Source organism: Silurus aristotelis (assembly GCF_946808225.1).
Source record: "Silurus aristotelis genome assembly, chromosome: 26".
NCBI classification, from domain to species: domain Eukaryota; kingdom Metazoa; phylum Chordata; class Actinopteri; order Siluriformes; family Siluridae; genus Silurus; species Silurus aristotelis.
The window spans coordinates 13,334,243-13,356,742 of NC_139599.1; the positions used below are offsets into that span (position 1 = coordinate 13,334,243).

Genomic DNA, 22,500 nt, shown 5'->3' on the forward strand with positions numbered 1-22,500 from the left:
CATAGACCTAGTAACAAACTACACCCTATCAAACAACAAGTAACTACTTAAAATACTAGAACAAGGACCTAATTTAAAACTATTGAGCACTTGGGATACCACAACAATCATACAAAGTAGCGCAGCAACTGCTAAATACCACCACAACCTAGCAACCACCTAGCAAGAGCCTCATCAATCAGTTGAAATGCTAGAGCAAGTACCTACCAGCAAACTAATGACCACTTGGGATTCCATAGCAACCGCCTAAAACACGTTGGCAACCACTAACAATTGCACAGCAACTGCTGAGCACCACAACACCCTTGTAACTACAGAGCAACCACCTAGCAACCATTTGAAATACCAGGATATGGGCCTAGTAACAAACTAATGACCACTAGAGATACCATAGCAACCATCTAACCATCTAACCACATTAGCAACCACTTACAATGGCGCAGCAACTGCTAAACACCGCCAACCCTAGTAACCACAAAGCAACCACTCTAGCAACCACCCTAGCAAGTGTATAGTCAACTGCTTGAAATACCAAGGATCTACTAGCAAAATAATGACCACTTGGGACACCATATCAACCACCAAACAACATGCAAGCAACCACTTACTATTAATTGCAAAGCAACTGCCGAACACCACCAACCCTAGTAACCACAGAGCAACCACCCTAGCAACTACCTAGCAACCACTTAAAATACCAGAGCATGCACCTAGTAACAACGTAGTGACCACTTGAGATATCACAGCAACCATCTAACATGCTACCAACCACTTACAATAGCTTAACAACTACCAAACACCACAACACCCTAGTAACCACAGAGCAACCACTGTAGTAACAACCCTGGCAAGTGTCTAGTCAACTGCTTGAAATATCAAGAATCAAATAGCAAAATAATGACCACTTGGGACACCGTATCAACCAAACAACACACGAGAAACCACCTACAATTGCACAACTGCTGAACACCACCACTCTCCAGTAACCACCTAGCAACCAATTAGCAACAGCCCGGATAATCCGTTGAACTACCAGAGCAAGGACCTCGTAACAAACTAAAGACCACTTGGGGTAACAAGGCAACCACAGAACAACATGGCAGCAACCACATAGAGTAGCGCAACAAAGCCGACCACCACCACACCCTAGCAACCCTCAAAAAAAAAAAAAATAGCACTTTGATAAGGCACTTTATGACAGAAAACAAACAAACACACACACACACGCCAAACCTGCCTCCATCTAGACAGAACATTCTGGTCTCAGTGTCCTGAGGGAGTGAAACATGGACATTGTGGCAGAAACAATGGAAACAAACATCTGGTAGTGATTGAGAGGGTCTGAAGGTCCTGCCATCTTTCTGCAAGCTGGAAGCTTCATTTACACAGACTGCGCGTGTGCGTGCGTGTGTGTGTGTGTGTGTGTGCGCCCGTCCATGATGACAAAAATACATAAAAACGATAATAATTACACTGTAGTGATATTTGGCTTATACCATTTAGAAAAAACCTTCCATCCATCCATCCAGCCATCCTTTCAAATTTCCTTTAATATTCTGCCCTCTATCCATCCTTCTACTTTTTATATTCTATTTTTATTTTATTTCTGATTCCTTTCTTTCCAAATTTTTTTACATTCTTCCACCAATTTTTCTCCCTCTGATGCATTCGCTCATCCATCCAAAATCTTTTTTTTCATTTGTTCTTTAGCCACTTTCTTTTATATATATATAAACATACTGTACATACTGTATGAGATCGCGCTTCCAAAAGGAACAAAGCACAGTCGCCAAAAGGAGAAATAAAGCACAAACAAAACCAGGAGAAATAAGAGCAGAATAAAGGCTGGAGGAAGGATGAGAGTGTATTCACACTGAATTGGTAAGGAAACATTAAATACGAGCGAACCTTCACCCCCACCGGACAAGTACTCGTGGTGATTAGCCTTTCTATCTCTCTCTATCACTCTTTCTCATTCTCTTTCTCTCGTTCATGCAGCAGATGAGAAATACAGGGTGAAATGTAAAGGCTTATCATGTGTGCCATGTTCTCATCCATTATTCACATGCAGACCTTCATAACCGTCTGTTCCTCTGCCCTTTTACTCGCTCTCTCTCTCTCTTTCTCTTCCTCTCTCACACACACACACACAGCAAAGTGTCGCAAAAAAAAGAGGCCAAAAAAACCCCAAAAGCTGCGACCCAGAAATATCCTAAAGCAGCAGTTCACCTGAGACGTCAGAGCCCCGGAATAGAGGGAGGCTACATTTTAGAAAGCAAACACACACACACACACACCTGCACATCAATCCACTTCTGACTGCCGCTCTAGATTAATGAGAGTGGGCTAAAAAAAAAAAAAAAAAAAAACAGTTAAGTCCTGACCCATTTGGACTGCTTTTCCTGGAGTCTGATGGGAAAATGAGCAACCAGGTTAGTGCTAAAGCCAAAACTCCGAGCTAATAAGGACGCTTAGAACTCAGAAAGACCGATCTCCGATGATTTGTGTTTTTTATTGTTTTGTTTGTTTTTTTTTTTACAAAAGTGCCAGCAATGCTAACAAGAAAAGCAGGTCAGGGGACAGAACACGACCGTCGGTATACACATTCTTCATATGTATGAAGAAATAGTTTCGGTCCCACAATGGAACCTTGAGGCACACCGCAAAGAAGCAACCCAATGATTTTTACTTGTGTATCATCTTAATAACGAGTTACGTTGTACAAGGAATACAGCATTAACGGAATTTTTACAAAACGTTTTTTTCTTTTATTATTTAGAAACAATCCGGTGTTTGGAAGTTAATAAGACACAAAATCGTACACAAGAACTGTCTGTGAAAGGGGCCGAATTAGCCCAGACACTGGAGACTCCTTCCATAAATACTTAATAAATGTCACTTTTGGAAAAAGTCTGCAGCCAAATATATATAAAGTTTGTACAGCATAAATCTTAGTCATGATCCTCACTCCTGAATTTTATTCATGACCCTCAATCCTAAATTTAATTCAGGATTCTCACTCTTAGATCTTTACTTCTGCATTTTACTTGATTCTGAATCCTAAATTTCACTTCTAAATTTTATTCAGAATTTACTCCTAAATTTTACTTATGATCCACACTTCTGAATATCACTCCTGGATCTTCAGTCCTGAATTTTACTCATGACCTTCACTCCTGAATTGTATTCACGATCTTCATTCGTTTTTTGTTTTTCTCATGACCCTCAATCCTGAATTTCAATCCTGGATCTTTACTCCTGAATTCCACCCATAATCTAAACTACTCAATTCCACCCATAATCTTCACTCCTGAATTCCACCCATAATCTTCACTCCTAAATTCCACCCATAATCTACTCTCCTGAATTTCACCCATAACCTACACTCCTGAATTTTACCCATAATCTACACTCCTGAATTTTACCCATAATCTACACTCCTGAATTTTACCCATAATCTACACTCCTGAATTTCACTCATAATCTACAGAACATCACTGAATTTTACTCTACATCATCGCTCCTGAATTTCACTTATGATATTCACGCCTGAATTTTACTCCTGGATCTTCGTTCCTGAATTTTACTCTGCATCCTTATGCCTACATTTTATTTCTGGCTCTCTACATCAGAACCTTTCTGCTGAATCTTTACCCCTGAATATTAACCCATGATTTTACACAATTCTCGATCCTAAATCTTTACTGCTGGACCTTTTCTTCTGGATTTTTTATCCAGAATCTCACTACTGAGTCTTATTCCTTAATGGTACTATGAAAATAAAAAGGCTTTAGAAATACACATTGATGCAAACCTACAGCCTTAAGCTAGAGTCAGGATCTTCTGATCAATCAGCATGGATATCACCGGAGTCATAGGAAATATTATATCACATCTAGATACTATGATAACTCTGTGTGTGTGTGTGTGTGTGTGTGTGTGTGTGTGTGTGTGTGTGCGCGCGTGCGTGTGTGTGTGTCTAAAGCATGGATTAGAGAAAAACCTTTATGCTAAACCCACAGACTCATCTTTCATCACGCTCCTGTGGATATCTTATCACCATTAGGCTTTAGGAGAAGTGTCCTTTATTAAGGGTGCTTAATGAAAGAAATGCCAGTCTACCTGTACAAGAAGGAGGGATTTAGGAAGGAGGAGTGAAGGAGGGAACAGTGAGGAACAAAAAAAAAAAAAAAAAAATGAGTTGAGGGGACGAAGCAGGACAGCTTGTTCTATTCTAAATGATGTCTAAAAAAAAGAGGCAATATTGCCCTCTGTAATTCATATGAAATCTTAATAGATAACTGGTGTCTGTGTGTGTGTGTGTGTGTGTGTGTGTCGGGGGGGGCTTCTTATCTCTCCATGTCCTTTTATTCCCTTCTTTTTTTTGTCTCCCTTTGTGTGTGAACACAGCACCATCTTTCACCTCATGCCCCCTTTAAAGATTCTACACACACACACACACACAGGTAATGATTTACACATCCCAGTGGCACAGTGACCGGCATAATCAATCTCTATTATGGCACCTGGATGAACACCCCCCTCCCCACACACACACACACACACACACACACACACACACACACACGTCACAGTATGCTCATAAAGACGTTCCACTACCATAATTAATGATTCAGCTAATTTTTCTTCTTCTACACTAAGATTAGAATCAATTCATAACCCCACTGACCAACAGCAAACCTTCTGAGCCTTTTTACATTTTTATTTGAAAGCAAAACACAGAGAGCGAGAGAAAGAGAGCGAGAGAGAGAGCGAGAGAGAGAGCGAGAGAGAGAGCGAGAGAGAGAGCGAGAGAGAGAGCAAGAACTCTCATTGGCCTCAGCATGTCACTCTTTGAGCCAACCATTCTTGGTATTTTTTAGAATGGTCTGCTGCCCAAATGTGCACGCGCGCACACACACACACACACACACACACACACACACACACACACACACACACACACACACACACACACACACACACACACAGAAATTTGAGCATTCTTGCACATGTGCACATTTACAATGTTCACCTTCTCTATTATTCTCTCCCATTCTTTTTCTCTCTCTCTCACACACACACACACACACACACACAGACACACACAGAGCAATGTTGCAATGTGCTATATGATACCATCAACTTGATTAAATCCAAAATTTGGACTCAAAAAACTACAAACTATGCTTCAGTCCCAGCTAACCTCTGTGTTAATATATGGAAAGCCACAGGGGACATAACTCATTCACATGAGTCAGGTCTTAGTCCGCTACGGGTTGCTACAGAAACATCACTCGGGAGTATAGTGTATGTGCCGGCCCTTTAACAGACCTGTTTCAAATAGAAAAGATCTGGCTTATATTTGAAGACAGAAAAACCTATTCAGACTCCAACACACGGTTGGACTATATAGGTGATCTGAGGACAATGCGCACACACACGCACACACACACACACACTTTTCATTATGTCAGCATAATATCCAGAGGTCGCCTGCTATACTGCTGAATCTGGACTTCTCTGGCGATTGAACCTTATTGGAGGTGCCATTACATTAAGCACTTGAGCACACAAAAAGTCTTGATTCTGATGTGTGTATTGGGGGTTGTGCAAGCTGTGTGCATTTACAGTGGGGGGGGTTTAACGTTAAAGGAGCTGCATCGCACCTTTCCATGCTGATTTATAACCTTGGCATTGATCGTGAGCGCTCTTCTTTTGTTCCCCCGGCTTGATTTTTTTGTTTTTTTCCTTTCCTCCTCTCACGTTCTTCTTCATTAAAAATCCTCACATAAGAACAAGCAAAAGTGTTCACATCTGGCTCTCTGTTATACAGCTTATACATTATACATTATCTTTCCTCAGGCACAAAACTCAGAATGAAGCTATTCGCACTAACATTAACATCAGATGCATAACTGGAGCCCATCTGTGACTCCTCTCTACTCCCTAATTCTCCATCTAATGCATAAACACTGACAAATGGACACCTAGAAAAGAAAAAGTACGACTCACACACACACAGATAACCCAGGCAACATCCTGGCGCTTCACTGTTCATTCTGACAAGTATTAAAGGGGATAAAGTGATGACATGCCGAAGCCAAATCTGTCTTACCGAGATCCCCCTGGCAGCTCGTGCATAAGAAATCGGGCTAAATGACAGCCTTTAATTTGGTATTGACTAAATGGTGACCCAGATCCTCGGAAAACACACCTCTCGAGGCTGAGAAGGCGCACCCTAGGCAAGATTTGCGGTAATAAGGACGTACTGTGCCGAGTTCGAGTGAACTGGGAGAGCTGAAAACAAGAGCAAAGTGGATTTGGGAGATTTGAGGGATTTTATTGGTGGTATTTATTGTGGAACAGAGCTAATTAGGATAAATGACGATGGCACACGGAGTAAAATTGCTTTGTGGGTGGAAGGGAGAGAATACGTCTTAGTCTCCTGTCAGTCACAGAAAAACAAGGAGCTCGAAGGGGCAAATATGGGCGCTAGTGTATGCTAAAGAGGGCAGAGGGCACTTTAGTCGGGGCGTTGCATGTATGTACCTGTATCTGGCTGACTTCGGAGAAGCATGTGGAAGCCTTCATTCTCAACGTTCGATAGCTGTCATGTCATAAACAAGTGGGAGGGAATTGTGTGTTTTTTTCTCCTCATCATTAATGAGCCCTGATATAGTGTCTTGATCAACCCTTCATTATTTTACTGTTTTTATACCGCTTACGCCAGATACGCCAGAGGTATATACTGAAATAAAAATTTTATATATGTTTTACTCATATCATATCTGTATTTGATAATAAAGGTTGGCTTCCAAACTAAAAGTTCCCTTAGATGTCAACAAAGACTGAGGCACCGATAGTTGATTGCTGGAACTATCTGCAGAAAAAAATCATCGTTTTTCTGAGTTCTGGTCCACCGTCAATAACGAAAGCGGCCTCTGGAGGCATTAATTATATTATATTTATTCATTAATATATTTATATATAGTCAACACATTTTTATGGTTCAGTACTTTTTATTATTTCAAATTTTCATAATAAAGTGCAGTACTAATTTACGAATGTGTTACAGTTTTTTTTTTTGTTTTTTTTTTGGGTTTAAAAAAAAAAAAACGTTATCGGTAAGTAGGATCCAACCTAACTATCGGTATCTGTAAAATTCATTATTGGTCGACTTGTAGTAATTAACGTAGCCTAATTATTTGTTAGATTTGCATGCCAACCATATGCATATGTAAGTAAACATTTTGAATTCAACAGCGATGAAAATGAAAAAATTTAATTATGATAGTAATAAACTTTCTTTTCGGCTTCTCCCGTTAGGGGTCGCCACAGCGGATCCTCCGCACGTTTGATTTGGCACATGTTTTACGCTGGATGCCCTTCCTAACGCAACCCTCCCCAATTTATCCGGGCTTGGGACCGGCACTAAGAGTGGCTGGGGATGGTTCCCTGACCGGGAATCGAACCCGGGTCGCAGCGGTGGGAGCGCTGCATCTTAACCACTAGACCACCAGGGGACCTTAATTATGATAGTAATAATGCTCAAATATATCTCCTGAAAAGTAATGTTCATTTGTCTGTACGGTGCATCACAAAATAATAAACTAATCCAGCATTAGGGGGCATAATAAATACATTTAAAAGCATCATAAAATCTGATCAATTATTTGTGAATTATGTGGCCCTCACAGAAAAATGTTTGTGGACCCCTGGTTTATGGCATTTAAATTTTAGTTTCTCGTCTAATCTCACCACCAGCCATCACACCCATATCATTTACATGTAATAAATTTGTTTGCCACCAATTAGTAAGAGGTTTTAGCCCCAGGGCTAAAACGTGCATGTGTGCCTGAGGCCATTGTGCATATGGGTGTGTGTGGCCTCCAACAACCCCATCTGTCAGGTCTGACAGGCCTGGCTTTGTCTACCAATCCCCCTGATGATGCCTGACTGAAAAAAGGTCACATGACATATTGCAAAACAACGTGATGGGCTCGGGGGTGTGATTTATCGCGTTTAGAAGCCATATTCCACTGTCGAGCATTTACACACACTCTCTCGCACACACACCAGTGCACAATGGCTGCCCCAAACCATTACTGCTTCAAGGTACAATGGAAATGGGATACAATGGATATACAAAGTGGTGGGAATTTAGTCAGTAGATCTGATTACAGATTATACAGCAAGCACGGCCATTAAAAAATTTAGAGAGACGGAATAATGTAAGTAAAAACGTTGAAGACCCAGGAATGTACTAAAGGCTGTGGCTAAAGGGGTCCCAAGTCCAGACTGTAAAATCAAGTGATTTATCATACAACATTAAATCTCTCTATACTAACACAGCATGATGTAAGACTATTTACAAAAAGCATACTGTATTCTCCTCAAATGACCCCATTTCTGTCCACTCAATGCACTTGGTATCTGTAAGGTATTAGTATGATTTTAGTATTACACAAGCTCTGGTGTATATTTGGGTTGAAACACGATTCGGGGACTGTTTATTTAGGATATCCGTCTCTTTTTATTGTTTGAGTTGTTTTATTTGGCCAACACAAAGATTCTGGGGACTCGTATTTGATCTTATATAATGTCCTCATATTTCTGTGGAACAGCAATCAGCCTTTGCTACAGCATATCACCAAATTTTTTATTGTGTCTACCCAGTTATCAGCACTCAGACCAGGTTTTTAATCATATCTTCCATCATGTTGCCTGAGGAGTGTCAATTTCCTCGCTGCTATCGGGGTTCCTCGAGTGCAGGACCGGATCCACCACTTGTGCCTAAACACTGGACGAAGGCTTGACAACTTTTATTGGCATACAAGTCTGTTTCTTTTTTTTCTCCATCTGGCCGCCCCCCAGGATCCTGGAAGACACTTTCTTATCGACATCTCCATGAACAACCCTGCCAAATGCCTAAATATGAAGGAAGGCCCGGGTGGGAGAGTGATCTTAGCCAAATCAGAACTCATTTATTTTTTTATTTTGAAACACAGCTGAAAAAGCTTTTTTACAAACTCCCACCATTCAATCTACCAGCTGCAACCAGGCACAACACGGCCTAAAAAAAGCACTAGGACTGAAGAGAAGGCAGAGCAAAAGAGGAACAAACCAGGAAATCTAAAACTGCCTTCAGGGAATGTAGGGACATGGTAGAGAGACAGCAAGCATAGAGAGGAATAGCAAGAAAAAGCAGGGCTAGTGGAAAATTTGTATCTCCAAACGTTCATGTACGTGAGTGCTAAGCTCAAGAACCCTTTTGTTGCATAATATGTCCCTAACGAGCAAGCAAACATGATTTGGAAAAAGGTAGAACAGGAAACAGGTAGTGTTTCATTTATTATTAACAGCTTTTCTGATCAAGTAATAAAACTCGATGTAGTAGTGTTTGTCTCAGTCCACTGTGTTGTGATGTTATGTGTATGTAATGTGTTGCGAAGACTAAAATCTAAAGATATTCTTGACAAAGTGTAAACAGTTGGACATGTGTATCAAACAGACATTGATTTGCTTTTTGTTGCCCCCTTGAATCTATATTGAAGTGCCATTAGGGTCTTCCATTAGGCTTGAAGGAGAAGATAATGTGCCATATTAGTAGCCAATCGACCTCCAATTACCGCGGTTGTCCCCAGAGTTTAAAGGTTAACTCTTGGCAGAAAGAACTTAGGCTAACATAACAGGCCAAGTAGAGGGTCAAGTAAAGACTTGGTGTAGGAATCGATTTTAAGACAACAATGCATGGACGTTGAAAATGTAAACTTTCCCTGTCTAAGTAAAAAACTTAAACTATCACACACATTTAGAGCACCAGCCTCTAAATACAGACTTGTCCATTTAAGGCCTTCATAAATGCTGAAGCCACAGACTCAGTCAATAAATGCGGAACTCTCAAGAGACTGAAGGGAAAATCTTGGGTCTTTCCATCTTGGCCTGACCCGTTACGAAAACAGCAGATCTGTCAGCGCTTGAATCTTTGCTACTTCAAGGTAGTAACAATTTCTCTGTGAGACGGGGAAAACTTGTCCATGCTTTCCTATTTGTCTTTTTAATATCTTTCAGTTATACACGATTGCTACAGTATTTTTTTGAAGTTTCTGTATGGCAAACTTGCTGAGTCATGCACTACATATACCACATCACATATCCACATCAATCGTGGCTCGATTTAAATACAAAGTCTGAACTGGGGTTCCTTTTATAGCAAAGCCTTGACTTTTGGGTCAAAAGCAACTATAAGGGAATAACCTTGCTTACTTAATCATGTTGAACATTTGGGTCAAGCCAACCTTTCGTCTACACCATTGGCTTTGAGCAAATCAAGCACCGAAATCCGCCATGATTCGCACATCTGGCAATTAAAACTGTCCGTAAGGAAACATAGCAAAAGTTCCATTTGGTGTCCTTATTATTTACGTAATAAAACACCGTCCGAATGGCTACTTCAGGGCTTCTTCTGTCATTTATTGCAATGTTTCCACACGGACGGTTTTAATTGCCGGATGTGCCAATAATGGCGGATTTTGGTGCTTGATTTGAGACTTGGCGCATTAGCAAAACAAATGAGATAATAGAGTTTATTGTTAAAAAAAATTAAGTTGAGAAAGGGCGTCGTGAATTAATGTGTTGCAATGAAATTTTCAATTGCGCCTCTTTTATATTTATTTATATTTTGAATAAAAATGGTCAAACAGAAATTCCTGCTGCATTATTTGGATGTTGAAATAAAAGTGCATTTTAATGACGTTAAAATGAATGCGTTAACGCGTTATTAACGCCTTAATTTGAAATGTAATTTTTTATTTTTTTATTTAATTTTGTATATACATACATACAGTACATCTAACATACCCTCCACTTTTGCCTTATACACCACCGTGTGAAATACAGTTTCTTCAGTCCCCAAACCTCAGATGTTCCCAGCATTTTAGGACATTTCGGGACAGCACATCCTATCCTTTCAGCCTTTTCCTTCTTTCAGGCCATGCCAGCTCCACATGTGGTGAAAATATCTCTGCGCTGCCTGCAAGAGCAATGTTCCCTGCTTGTTTTCATTTTAGGATTGTATACACAATGCTGCCAAAGCCACAGTGAAGAAAAGAGTGGGAAAAAAGAGAAGGGGAGAGATCAATCAGGAATGTAGACGTGATAGACAAACAAGCCCGTTTGTGGTAGGCATCTTTGTGCATTTTCGGGCAACAAACTTTCTCTTATGTAACAGGTCCTCAAACGCACATAAACGAGGCCTCTGCATGGAGCGTTTGCATGGAAATATAAATCGGGATTAGAGGCAAAGACTCTAAGACACGCTTTCTGCGCTTAGCGTTTTCCCAGATCCTTCAGTGGCTTATTATTGTTTTTTTGACCTGTCCGGTATGCAAGTGGTGGAGGAGGAGGAGGAGGAGGAGAAGGAAGTGATGCATCAGAGATCTTGTGAAGGAAAACTGCGAGTCTCCTGTTTGGATCCATGTAAAGTCCACAGCTGCAATGAAATCGATATGTTCCAGTAAGGTACACTCCAGTCTCAGCAATAAAGCAGGACCTTCATTTTCTCAGTGAGTGACCTTCTTCTGTTGAACGAAAAGTTTGATTTATACAAAAACAAACCCATGAGTAGTGGTGTAAAGATGGGGAAAAAAGGAAACTGTTTGGAAGGAAACTGACTCTCTAAGGAAAAAAAAAAACCAAAACAATTTATTAAGCTTGTTTTCGCATTATGACTTGGCAAGAGCAGGGTTACATATCTCACCACCACATCCTGATTCTTTAAAAAGGAATGCATCAATCCCACTTTTTCCATTTCAATACCGCACTCAAAGGACAGATGGGATGGACATCCATTGGGTAACGGAGCTGACTGGGACTGCAAGGTGTCCATCAAGAGAAAAACTTGATCAGACAAAGGAAACTAGTCCGAGATGATGCGAAACAACCAAGCATTTGTTGGTATATCCTTTATATCATGGTGGGAAAATGTTACAGAATTCTACATAGTACCAGATCTGACCCAACACCAAAAGGCTACAAAGAAAACATGCTTCTCTGGGGAAAGGAAATCCAATCTCCAATTCTACACACTTAATGAAAGTTCTAGTTTAGGTTAAAAAAAAAAAAAAGAAAAAAGAAAAAAACAACCCTGGGACACAATTCCGATAATTCGGTTCTGTTGTAACATTAATACGAAAGAGATAACATGGGCATGAGCTTATACAGGGTTCCCCAATGAGTGAAAAAGAATTCGTCTTCATTCCACACGCTCGCTCACACGTCGGGTAAAAATAGTTTTTTTTCGCACAGACACCTGTGCAACAAGCCGTTAAGTGCTAACACACTTTGTATGAATTGTGTGAATGCGAATTGTCGAGAAAACAATAAGGGGGAGAAGCAGAAGCAAAGGGAATACTCCAAGCTCTCAGTTCACCCGTGTTCCCACGAGACAAGGGGAAGCATGAACATGAGAATCGGCTCTGCAATTAATTTCACCCCCAACCCGCTTTCCGGCTTTCTTAAACGCTGCCCTAGATTCGTGAGGAGGCACGAGGAGGCGGCAAGGAACGCAGTTGGAATAATAATTCGGTGTCAGGTTCAACACAAAGGATAATGACGATACCATTGAAAGTGGTGGAAGGAATATGGTCCAAACCATGCAAACAATACACCAGTTCAACAAAAATATGACTGGCTAATAATAATTCTTATTGTTTTCTCTACCGCCAGACCATTTTCATCACAAATACGCTTAAAAGACAACATTTTCAGAGCAAAACCGTTACACGCACCCAGTTCGGCATTAACGAGGACCTTTATCCTTATCGTCATAATTTTTTCCTGAGACGTGTGTAACAAGTGCAAATATGAACTATTGATTGCGCCTCCTACCTGCACTTGGCCCTTGCCCATGATCTTGTCCACAATCTCGTTGTCGTCCTTGTTGAGCTTGGACTTGTCGTAGCATTTCTCGTAGCACAGGATGCGCAGGCACTGCGAGCCCTCAAGTTCGATTTCAAACTCCTGATGGAGAGGCGTGGCAAAGGAAAAAAACAATGAATATACGTTCTTCATCATAGAGGTTGACCGATTCATCAGCACCGATAGTTGATTGCTGGAAAATACTGATGGTTTTCAATACTGATGGTTTTTCCGGGTTGCGCTATACGGTACGAGAGCGGCCTCTAGAGGCAAATTGCTGAAGCCACGTGATGTTTATTTGAAGTGTCTTTTTTTTTATCCATTTTAGATGTAACTGTGTTCGTTTTTGTTTCAGTTTGAATGCATCTTTTTCCCCCAATATTTATTAATATAATTTTAATATTCAAATGTATTTCATTTAGCACATTTTCATGATTCAGTCATTTTAAAAATTCAAATGTTTTAATAAAGTTCAGTAATATTTTACATGGAGTGTTCTTTTTTTTTTTTAATCCAGTATAAATTTTTAAATCAGTTTATTACTCGGTTAATGCCAAGTACGATCCATCCTAGATATTGGTATCACTAGAATCGGTCGACCTCTACTTTATAATTAAATACAGGAAAAAAACTAATAAATAAACGCATGGGACCAGAGGGAGAAGAGAGAGAGAAAAAAAAAAAAGGCTTACCTCATTCCAATGCGGCTGAGTGGTGTCTCGGAACACACGGGTCTTGGCTTTGCTAACAAAGTAGCCGAAGGAATCCACTTCTAGGGTGCAGTAGAGATCTGAAAACATGCACAGATTAAACAAAATGTAAAGATATCATACCGGAGTATTGAGACACCAGACATTTCCAGCAAAATGTGGGTCTTCTTCAAACTCTTACCACACAGTTGGAGGCACACAATTGTATATAGGATGCCTTTACATGTAGGACCATGCTATTTTTCCCTTCACTTGAATGGGGAGACCCAGAAAATTTTTTCAGCATGCCAATGCCTCTGTGCACAAAGCCAGCTCCATGAACACATGCTTTAAATGAGTTGGAGTGGAAGATCTTAAGTGGCCTCCTATAGAGCTCTAACCTTAAATCTCAAGGTTATTATAGAGCACAAATCTCCAAAAGAATAGTGGAGGGCATTATAACAGAAAATAGGGAGTCAATGAGGATTGGGATGTTCAAAAAGTACATGAATCTTATGGTCAGGTGTCCAGAATCTTTTGCTAATGTTCCAATGTTGGCAAATCCAATACCATGAATGTTAGATCAGAAAGTAAGCTACTGCAATGCAAACTAAATTACACAATTTGCTGACAAACAGACTAAAAAATAGATCTAAGCATTCGAGTGAAAACCGTTCTGCAGTAAACATGCAGTCAATGCGACGAGAGGAAATCCGACTACAGAGCTTCAGAGCTGACGCTGCAGTTCAAACGGCATCACATTATCAATTTCCCATGTCTCTATCGCAATAACGGCTCTCGAACATCCACACGCGCACACACGAAGAGTTGAAATTCATTCATAGTACCAAGCAGTATGTCGTTCAATGACATTGTGATGGATTGCATTCCTAGGTGACCTTTCAACCTGGATGTGATGTAGAGCAGGTGCTGAACATACACACAACATCCTTTTGTGTTCGTGTGTGTCAGTCAATAGACAGACATATTTACTAGATGGACAAAAGTATTGGGACACCTGACTTTTCTAAGAGAATAACAGAATTTCCTTTAATCTTGGGCTTTTCTAATAAAGGAAAAAAAAAAAAAAAAAAAAAAAAAAAATATATATATATATATATATATATATATATATATATATATATATATATATATATATGACCACTCGAGCTCTCCCTTAACCCAGACTCAACACGCTACAACGGCTTGTACCTAAACAGTAGCCGACCAAGAAAGTCATTGTTCACTGTCTTCCTCCTTCCTTTCACAACTATTTCTCTCCCGATGAAAGTTTTTTCTCCCGATGCCGTGCAGCTCAGGACACAGGTGATGTGCGTTTTTTCGTTTCCATTCGGAAATTTTATGGGGTCCAGTTTTTTGGCTTGAAGTTTGTGAAACCGGGAAAACCCAGGAAAAATCCATAAATTAGCCGCTTCGTTGTTTAAGCCACCGTTCAAAAACGTGGGAAAAAAGTAGCGGCTTATAGTCCAAAAAATACGGTACATATAAATACATTATACATGAAAAATTATACATTTTACTGCTTGAAAATAAAACAGAATATGTTTAATATTAGATTAGAAATGTTTCCCTTTTCTCCACTTCACATATACGACATTGTGGACTTAAAAGTCAACTTTGTCCGAAGAGCCCGAGTTTGGGTATCTCTGGCTTATACTGATTGAAAATACCCCAATGAATGAAAAGTGTGCTGTGAGAAAAGGGTCAGTATGTTGCATACAGTGCTATAAAAAAGTTTTTAAATTATTATTTTTTTTTTTTGTTGCATATTTGCATATTTAAATGATTCAGATCATCAAACTAATTTTAAGATTTCAATTTGTGTAGTGTGATGGTCTGGGGCTGCTTTGCATAAATGATGGAAAAATGAATTCTGCGCTCAATCAGAAAATCCGAAGGGAGAATGTTCATTGATCGGTTTATGACCTCGAGCTCAAGCACACACCAGCAAGTCCACCACTGAATGGCTCTGGATTGGTTTAGTTAAAGTCTAGATGTAAACAGGCCATTTATGTTTAAAAACCCTCCAATGCGGCTGAATTACAACAATTCTGCAAAAAAGAGTGTGAAATTCGTCCACAGCGATGTGAAAGACTCGTTGTTAGTATTGCAAACGCTCGATTGAGGTTGTTGTGGCCGAGGGTGACACAACCAGTTCTTGGGTACAATGGCCATTACGTTTTACACAGGCAGGTTTAGGCAGCTTTCTTCCCAAAATAAATGCAATCATCATTTATTAAGGATTGTCTTGATATTAAAATTTGCTTGATGATCTCAAATCATTTAAATGAAAAAATTGCAAAAAAAAGGAAAAAAAAAAGAAAATATTGTGTCAGCTCCATGGCTATCCTAAAATGCAACCATGGAGAGCTGAGCATTTTGGGAAATCACTTTTATTAAAGGCAGGCTTGTTATCTTTGGACATGAATTGTATTGAATATAATGCAATCAATACGTTTTCTGGCTTTCCATCTTTTTTTTTTTTTTTTTAATTCATTCTTTTTTCATTGTACAGTTTCTAGTTCTGGCACGTATTTCAGATGTTCCAGCATTCCGATTTCAGGCCTGTACAAAGATGCAGATGGACGGTAAAAAAAAAAAAAAGGTGCTTAAAAAGCAGAATAAATGAAAAATGAAGCCCAGCAGGGGGTCTGAGCTTCAGAAAAGCATTGCATGTGCTAAAAGTAATGGTTGGGCCTATTTACATGCTCATAAAAGAAGGAGAGGAAAAAGCTGAAATAGCACAGTGTCACTGTTTTGGCAACCAGAACAAAAAAAAAAAAACCTTGGCATTTAACACAAAAGCTCGTTTTACAAAATACAAGTGATTGTTTCAGCGAGGGTGGAAAATAAGCAGAACCAGGTTCGGGACCTTTGTAATGTTTGCTGGCGCAGATGTTCGAGCGCTCGAGGTTAAAATGCTTGTGGTCACTTTGTGACGCTGAATTGTGGAGTGACGCGGTGTGACGCGGGGGGGGGGGTAGGGTTTGTGGGGGATGGGGGTAAATAATGTCATTCCTAGCGGGTGTCTTCTGTGTGCGTTATTTATTTATTGATTTGTTACGCAAAACCATCGTCTAATTATTTGCAGAATAATGACTATGATAACGCTTTGTTTATCTATTCTTTTTTTCTTCCGTGTTCTGTTTGAAGCCGATGGCTCGGAGCGCACGCTGGTTCGGGCGCAGGAAGGAGTCCTGATTTCATTTACTGTTAGAACGATCGCATGAACAGAACGCAACAGAAACCTGGAATGAATTATAAGATTAGGAAAAGGAACCATATGAAATATATGCTGTGTGAACAAAAGTTTGTGGACACCCAACCATAAGGTTTGTATGTGCAAAAAAATATGCAGATGAGCTGAAGGCCACGGTCAAAGAAACCTAGGCTTCCAGAGTTGGACTGATCACCTCCATGCCATGCTAAATTAAGGCAGTAATTAAAGCAAAAGGAGCCCCTGTTGGAAAAATGGATATCGAGCTGCTCTACAAAGAATTGTTATTATATATAGCAAATAGTATACTTTATCAAATGAGTGTGCTCTCTCTATCCATCTTTCTCTTCTATTCTTCTCACACTGTTTTTGCTGTATAGTGACCGGGAAACAGATAAAACGTGCTCTAGATGCATGTCCTCATGTGTTGCGGCAAATCAATGATGAATGTAAACCGCACTTCAAGCTGGGGGGGGGGATTGGGATTAGACAAAGGAAAGCAACAGATGCTAACCACACACACACACACACACACACACACACACACAATGCTCTTTTGAGAGATGACAGTGTAGTTATTAGTGCAAACAGGCCTTTCTGAGAGAACCTCTCTGCGCTGCGCTAGGCTCTTCTGGACCGCTTTTAAAACAGACGTCTGATTGTTATCACACACGCTCCAATCTACAGAGTGAGCATGCCATATGCTAGAGCTAAAGCTATTAAGACTATGCTTATTCCCATCAACACACCATATGGAACAGGGCTCTGGGTATTAAAGGGAAGTGAATCGGTTGTTTTTCCCCGGTAGGGCAGCGGCTTGCTGTGTAAACTGACCTTCATTATAGAAATCATTAATCAAGAAGAGCAATTGGAGGTATTACAAGGCAGGTATGTACTTCTCTTCAGATTAGGATTAGATTAGATTACTGCCTCTATCTCTCTATTTGTTTATCCACCCCTACCTATTTATCTGTTAGTCTGTCTATCTACCTCTACCTGTCAATCTGCCCATCTACCAATGCATACCTACTGTATCTGTCCATTTACTCATCAACCCTCTACCCATCTATCGCCCGCTCCATCTACTTATCAACTCTTTACCCATCAATCTTTCCATTTATACTCCTCTCTCTATCTTTCCATCTACCAATTAATCCCCTACCTGTCGGTCTTTCCATCTACCTATCTACACCTACCTCTCTATCTGTCTATTTACATATCAACCCCTACCAGGTCATCTGCCCACCTACCCCTACTTGTCTATCTGCTTATCCGCCCATCTAATCCTGTCCGTTTGTCTGTCCAAACACTCATCAAGCCTCTACCTGTCCATCAACCCCTGCCTGTCTATCTACTCATCTACCCCTGCCTGTCTATCTGTCCATCTACTCATCACCCACCTAACTGTCTATCTGTCCATTTACACATTAACCCCTTCCTGTCTATCTGTTCTTCTACACACTTACCTTATTTCCAGTCTATCTGTTTATCTACATATTAACCAATCTGTCCATCTGCCCATCTACCACTACCTGTCTGTCCATCTACTCATCAAGCCTCAACCTGTCCATTTACCTCTGCCTGTCTAACTGTCCATCTACACATCAACATCCCACCTGTCAATCTACCCCACTTGTCTATCTGTCTATTAACCCATCTAATCTTATGTCTGTCCATCTACACATCAACCCCCCACCTGATCCAACTACCTCTCTGCCCCCACCCATTCATCTGTCTGTTTCAATCTACACACACCTCTCTATTTGCTAATCTAACCGTACCTGGCTATGTCGGTATCTACCCCTACCCATCTCCAGTACCTCTCCAACTACAATCTAAGTTTTTAACAAATTTACCTTCACTTGCTCAGTGCAGTCCACCAGCTGAAACCTGAACTGAACTAAAAGAATGATGTGTGTGCCTGAGGAAGCTAAATAAAAGCTGTACGTGTTTTTTGTCTAGCGCATTGTCTATCTCTCCCCAACACCCCCCCTCACACACACCCCACCCCACCCCCCCTCTCTGGCAGTCCATAATCTTGTGCTAATCACATTTATGTGCATGAGGCAGATTTGTACTGCTAAGGAACAAGAAACACAATCCCTTCAAACAGATGCAGTATATTAGTTGTACTTATACTGGGGATAATGAAATAACACAGTTAACTGGGCAAGTGTAAACACAACAACACACACACACACACACACACACACACACACACACACACACACACACACACACACACACACACACACACAGAGTACGTACTGGCTGACTCTTTGACGCCAGTGGCAGAATGGACGATGACGTGCAGGAAGCCGTACAGTCCGGAAGACTCCTCATCTGAAACACACACAACATCAAAAGTTCATTAAAATGACAAAACGAAGACAGAGAAGGACTTTACACCACTTCATTCATCTTTGACCCACGTCGTGTCCCTCCCAACGGGGACACACTCCTTGTCCACAACTGTACGGTACGTCAGCACATCCGCCAGGAACGGATCAGTGTCGCTGTCAGTGCTAGAATGTGAGGAGCGAGTGAGAAACTCCAGTCACGTCCACTTTAAATCTTTCACATTTCATGAGTCTGCTGTTAGTGGAAGATGTAGACCAGGATTTTGCTATTTATTCATTATGACTACAATCTGTGTTCATTATTTGTCCATTTATTGTTATATTTTATATTATATATTTTATATTATAGTTATAACATGGTTGGTTCCTGTTATTAGTACTGTTGCAGGAGTTCTGGCCAATCAGAATGGAGAAATTGTTCGAGGTTTGTGTCCGAGTTGTACGATTGTTCTCAGAAAGGGGTGTATAAAGCACCTATAGTGCATCATACAAAGATCGGAGGATTGTTTGTTGACTGTTTGTTGTTCGTCCTGACATCCTTTCAATCTACTTTTACAGTTACGGCATATGGTAGACGCCCGTATCCACAGCGATTTACATTTATCTCATTCATACGACTGAGCAGCTATGCGATTATAAACCTTGCTCAGGAGCCCAGTCACACCATGGGATTTGAACTCATGCCTTATGTCCAATGCCTTATCCACTAAGCTTCCGCCTCACACCAATCCTTTTCTCGAACGTCTCTATACACATATAATGAAAGATCATATATGGCAGGATGAAACCATGGCTGTATGTTTTTCCTCCAATTTCTAGCCATCGTATAATAAACTAATTAAGCCACCAACAAACGTTTGGAAAATTACATTTCAGATTTTTTTACTAGATAAAAAAAAAAAAAAAAGGAAGAAAATGCCGGTTTGGAATTCCTAATTCCCGTCTTTATCACACTATATATTTCAGGCTGATCAGCAAACAGACATATTCCTAGGGTTGAAAAGAGGTGGCCAATTTCCTGAACATTTCCGGAAACATTCCATGGGAACAACTTCTGGGGAATTTTGGAGATATTCCGTGTTGGAAACTAACCAGGAATTTATGGGAATTTACAGGAATTTATAGGAATTAATTCAAAATTTGAAATCACATACAAATAAACATTCTGTTTGGAATAAGCTGTCATGCATGCAAACTACTACAGATAGTTAACATGAAAACTCGTTATGATGGACATTATTTTGTTACATTATTTTGTGTGCAGGATTTAAGAAATGATGGAGGCGTGGCCTTAGTGGCCCTGCAGTAAGTGTGCTTTGTGCATGTGATTAATGAATGTCCAGGGAAGAAATTTGTACTGAAATTGCATTATATCAAATAGTTTTAACTAAGATTATCCTGCAAGATTGATTTTTTTTCCCAACTACATTTAAGTATATAGAACATCCCTGTTTTAGGCTCACCTGCAATTTTCCAAACTCCACATTTATTCCCATTAATTCCTGTTCATTTCCATGCAAATTGTCTTGAAAATGATTGGAAATTTTCCAACCCTCATATTACTGATTGTTATATGTAACAAAGACGGCCACGGAGGCATCAAGGGTTTTTTCCCTGGAACTGGTGTGGACAGTGTGGAACTGGAGGAATTGTTTTGGTCGGAAGAATCGTCCGAGTCAATCGGCTGAATTCTTTGCTATTTTAGAAAACCTTGATTCGAATGTCACATGATGTGTTGTAGCTTTTGCTCCTTGATGCTGTTGAATGACAGATGACTTGTCCACACACACACACACACACACACGTGCACATGCACACGCACATTCAGGTTGCACCTCCTCTACTTGCATTTGTTTAGCCGGAAGTGCACAGGCTCAGATTCTCACTGGGCGATTGATGTGTTATGCAAGCAAGTTAACGAAAAAAGATCTTGGTATATTTGTCTGTGTGTGTGTGTGTGTGTGTGTGTGTGTGTGTGTGTGTGTGTGTGTGTGTGTGTGTGCGCGCACGCAGGTGTGTATACTATAAGAAAATCCCCACAGTATCTGTGAACCAAATACAGCTGGCTGAGAGGAATATAAAACCCACGCAACTAATCCTCTTTATGCACCATCTTCTGACCATAATATAATAAAGGAAGCAAAAAAAAAAAACAACCCACTTCCTGTTAACCTTCGGAGCACCTCGCCGTCCTAAACACTTTTGATATATTTTCGCTGTGAGCGTTTTAGCCTGGTATCTCGCTGCTTCTGCTCCAACTCTGAAAAGCCTCAGTTGACTGAAAAGACAACTATGACCCTTGGCTGAAATTTCGCTCCTGCATTCCAGCACCAGCTGGTTTTTATTTCACCTTGTCCCCACTCTCTTTTCAGGGAGGAAAAAAACTTTAGAAAGCGGTGAACATAAAATATAATAAAATGACTTATTGTATCAAACATCCAGCTAAAAACTAGCTACATCATATTACACTGTATGGTCAAAAGTTTGTGGCCACCTGATCATAAGATTTGTATGTGCTTTTTGAACATCCAAGTCCACAATTACTCCCCTTTTTCTGTTATTAAAACAGACTCTCCAGTCTTCTGGGAAGATGTTCAAGAAAATAAAGTAAAAATGACTAGAATAAATTCGAAATATTTTTCGAATAAAATCGCAGCAATACGAGAATAAAGTCGAAATATTTTCAAAATAAAATCGCAGGAATACGAGAATAAAGTCGAAATATTTTCAAAATAAAATCGCAGGAATACGAGAATGAAGAATAGTCCACAGAATTGTGAGAAACGTTTTGCTGTGTGGAGGATTTGATTAAATCCTACTTAAGGTTAGGATTTAGCAATAAGGAAATTTTGTAGTTTTTTGCCGCATCAGCACAGACTTATAATCAGTAAACGGACATTGCAGCGGTTATACAGGAAACTAAATTCATTCAGAAGATGTGACTAGGAGGATGATGATCGAAGAAATCGACCGTGAGTAAAACAACGTCGGCAGTACTTCAGCAGGGGTCCGGGGTTAAAATATTGCGGCTTTATTCTTGAGTTGATACGACTTTAATCTCATAAACCGTAACCGCTTTCTTACTTCGCAAATAAAAGCAAGTTAAGCGTGAATTATCTCACCTCACCACCAGGGGGCAGCAAACACTGCTCGCACATCTAAAACGCTTTAATGTGACGCTGAACAAAGCCTGTGGCTCCAATAAATGTTATACGACCCAATTAACAGCAGACATTCGTTCATGCGGGTGCGTCGCAAATAAATAAAAAATGAAAAACACCCAGAAATAGTA

General features: G+C 40.2%; 1 protein-coding gene across 4 annotated transcripts in view; it reads right to left on the minus strand.

Annotated features, from left to right (window-relative positions):
* abr (ABR activator of RhoGEF and GTPase) overlaps window positions 1–22,500 on the minus strand; it is a 124,662-nt gene that overhangs the window by 21,354 nt on the left and 80,808 nt on the right. For all 4 annotated transcript variants that reach the window (XM_083531763.1, XM_083531764.1, XM_083531765.1 and 1 more), the window contains 3 exons: window positions 19,117–19,191; window positions 13,614–13,711; window positions 12,892–13,023 (listed from right to left, as the gene is read on the minus strand). In XM_083531763.1, coding sequence (XP_083387889.1) covers window positions 12,892–13,023; window positions 13,614–13,711; window positions 19,117–19,191 — 305 coding nt within the window. The remainder of the gene's footprint in view (window positions 1–12,891; window positions 13,024–13,613; window positions 13,712–19,116; window positions 19,192–22,500) is intronic.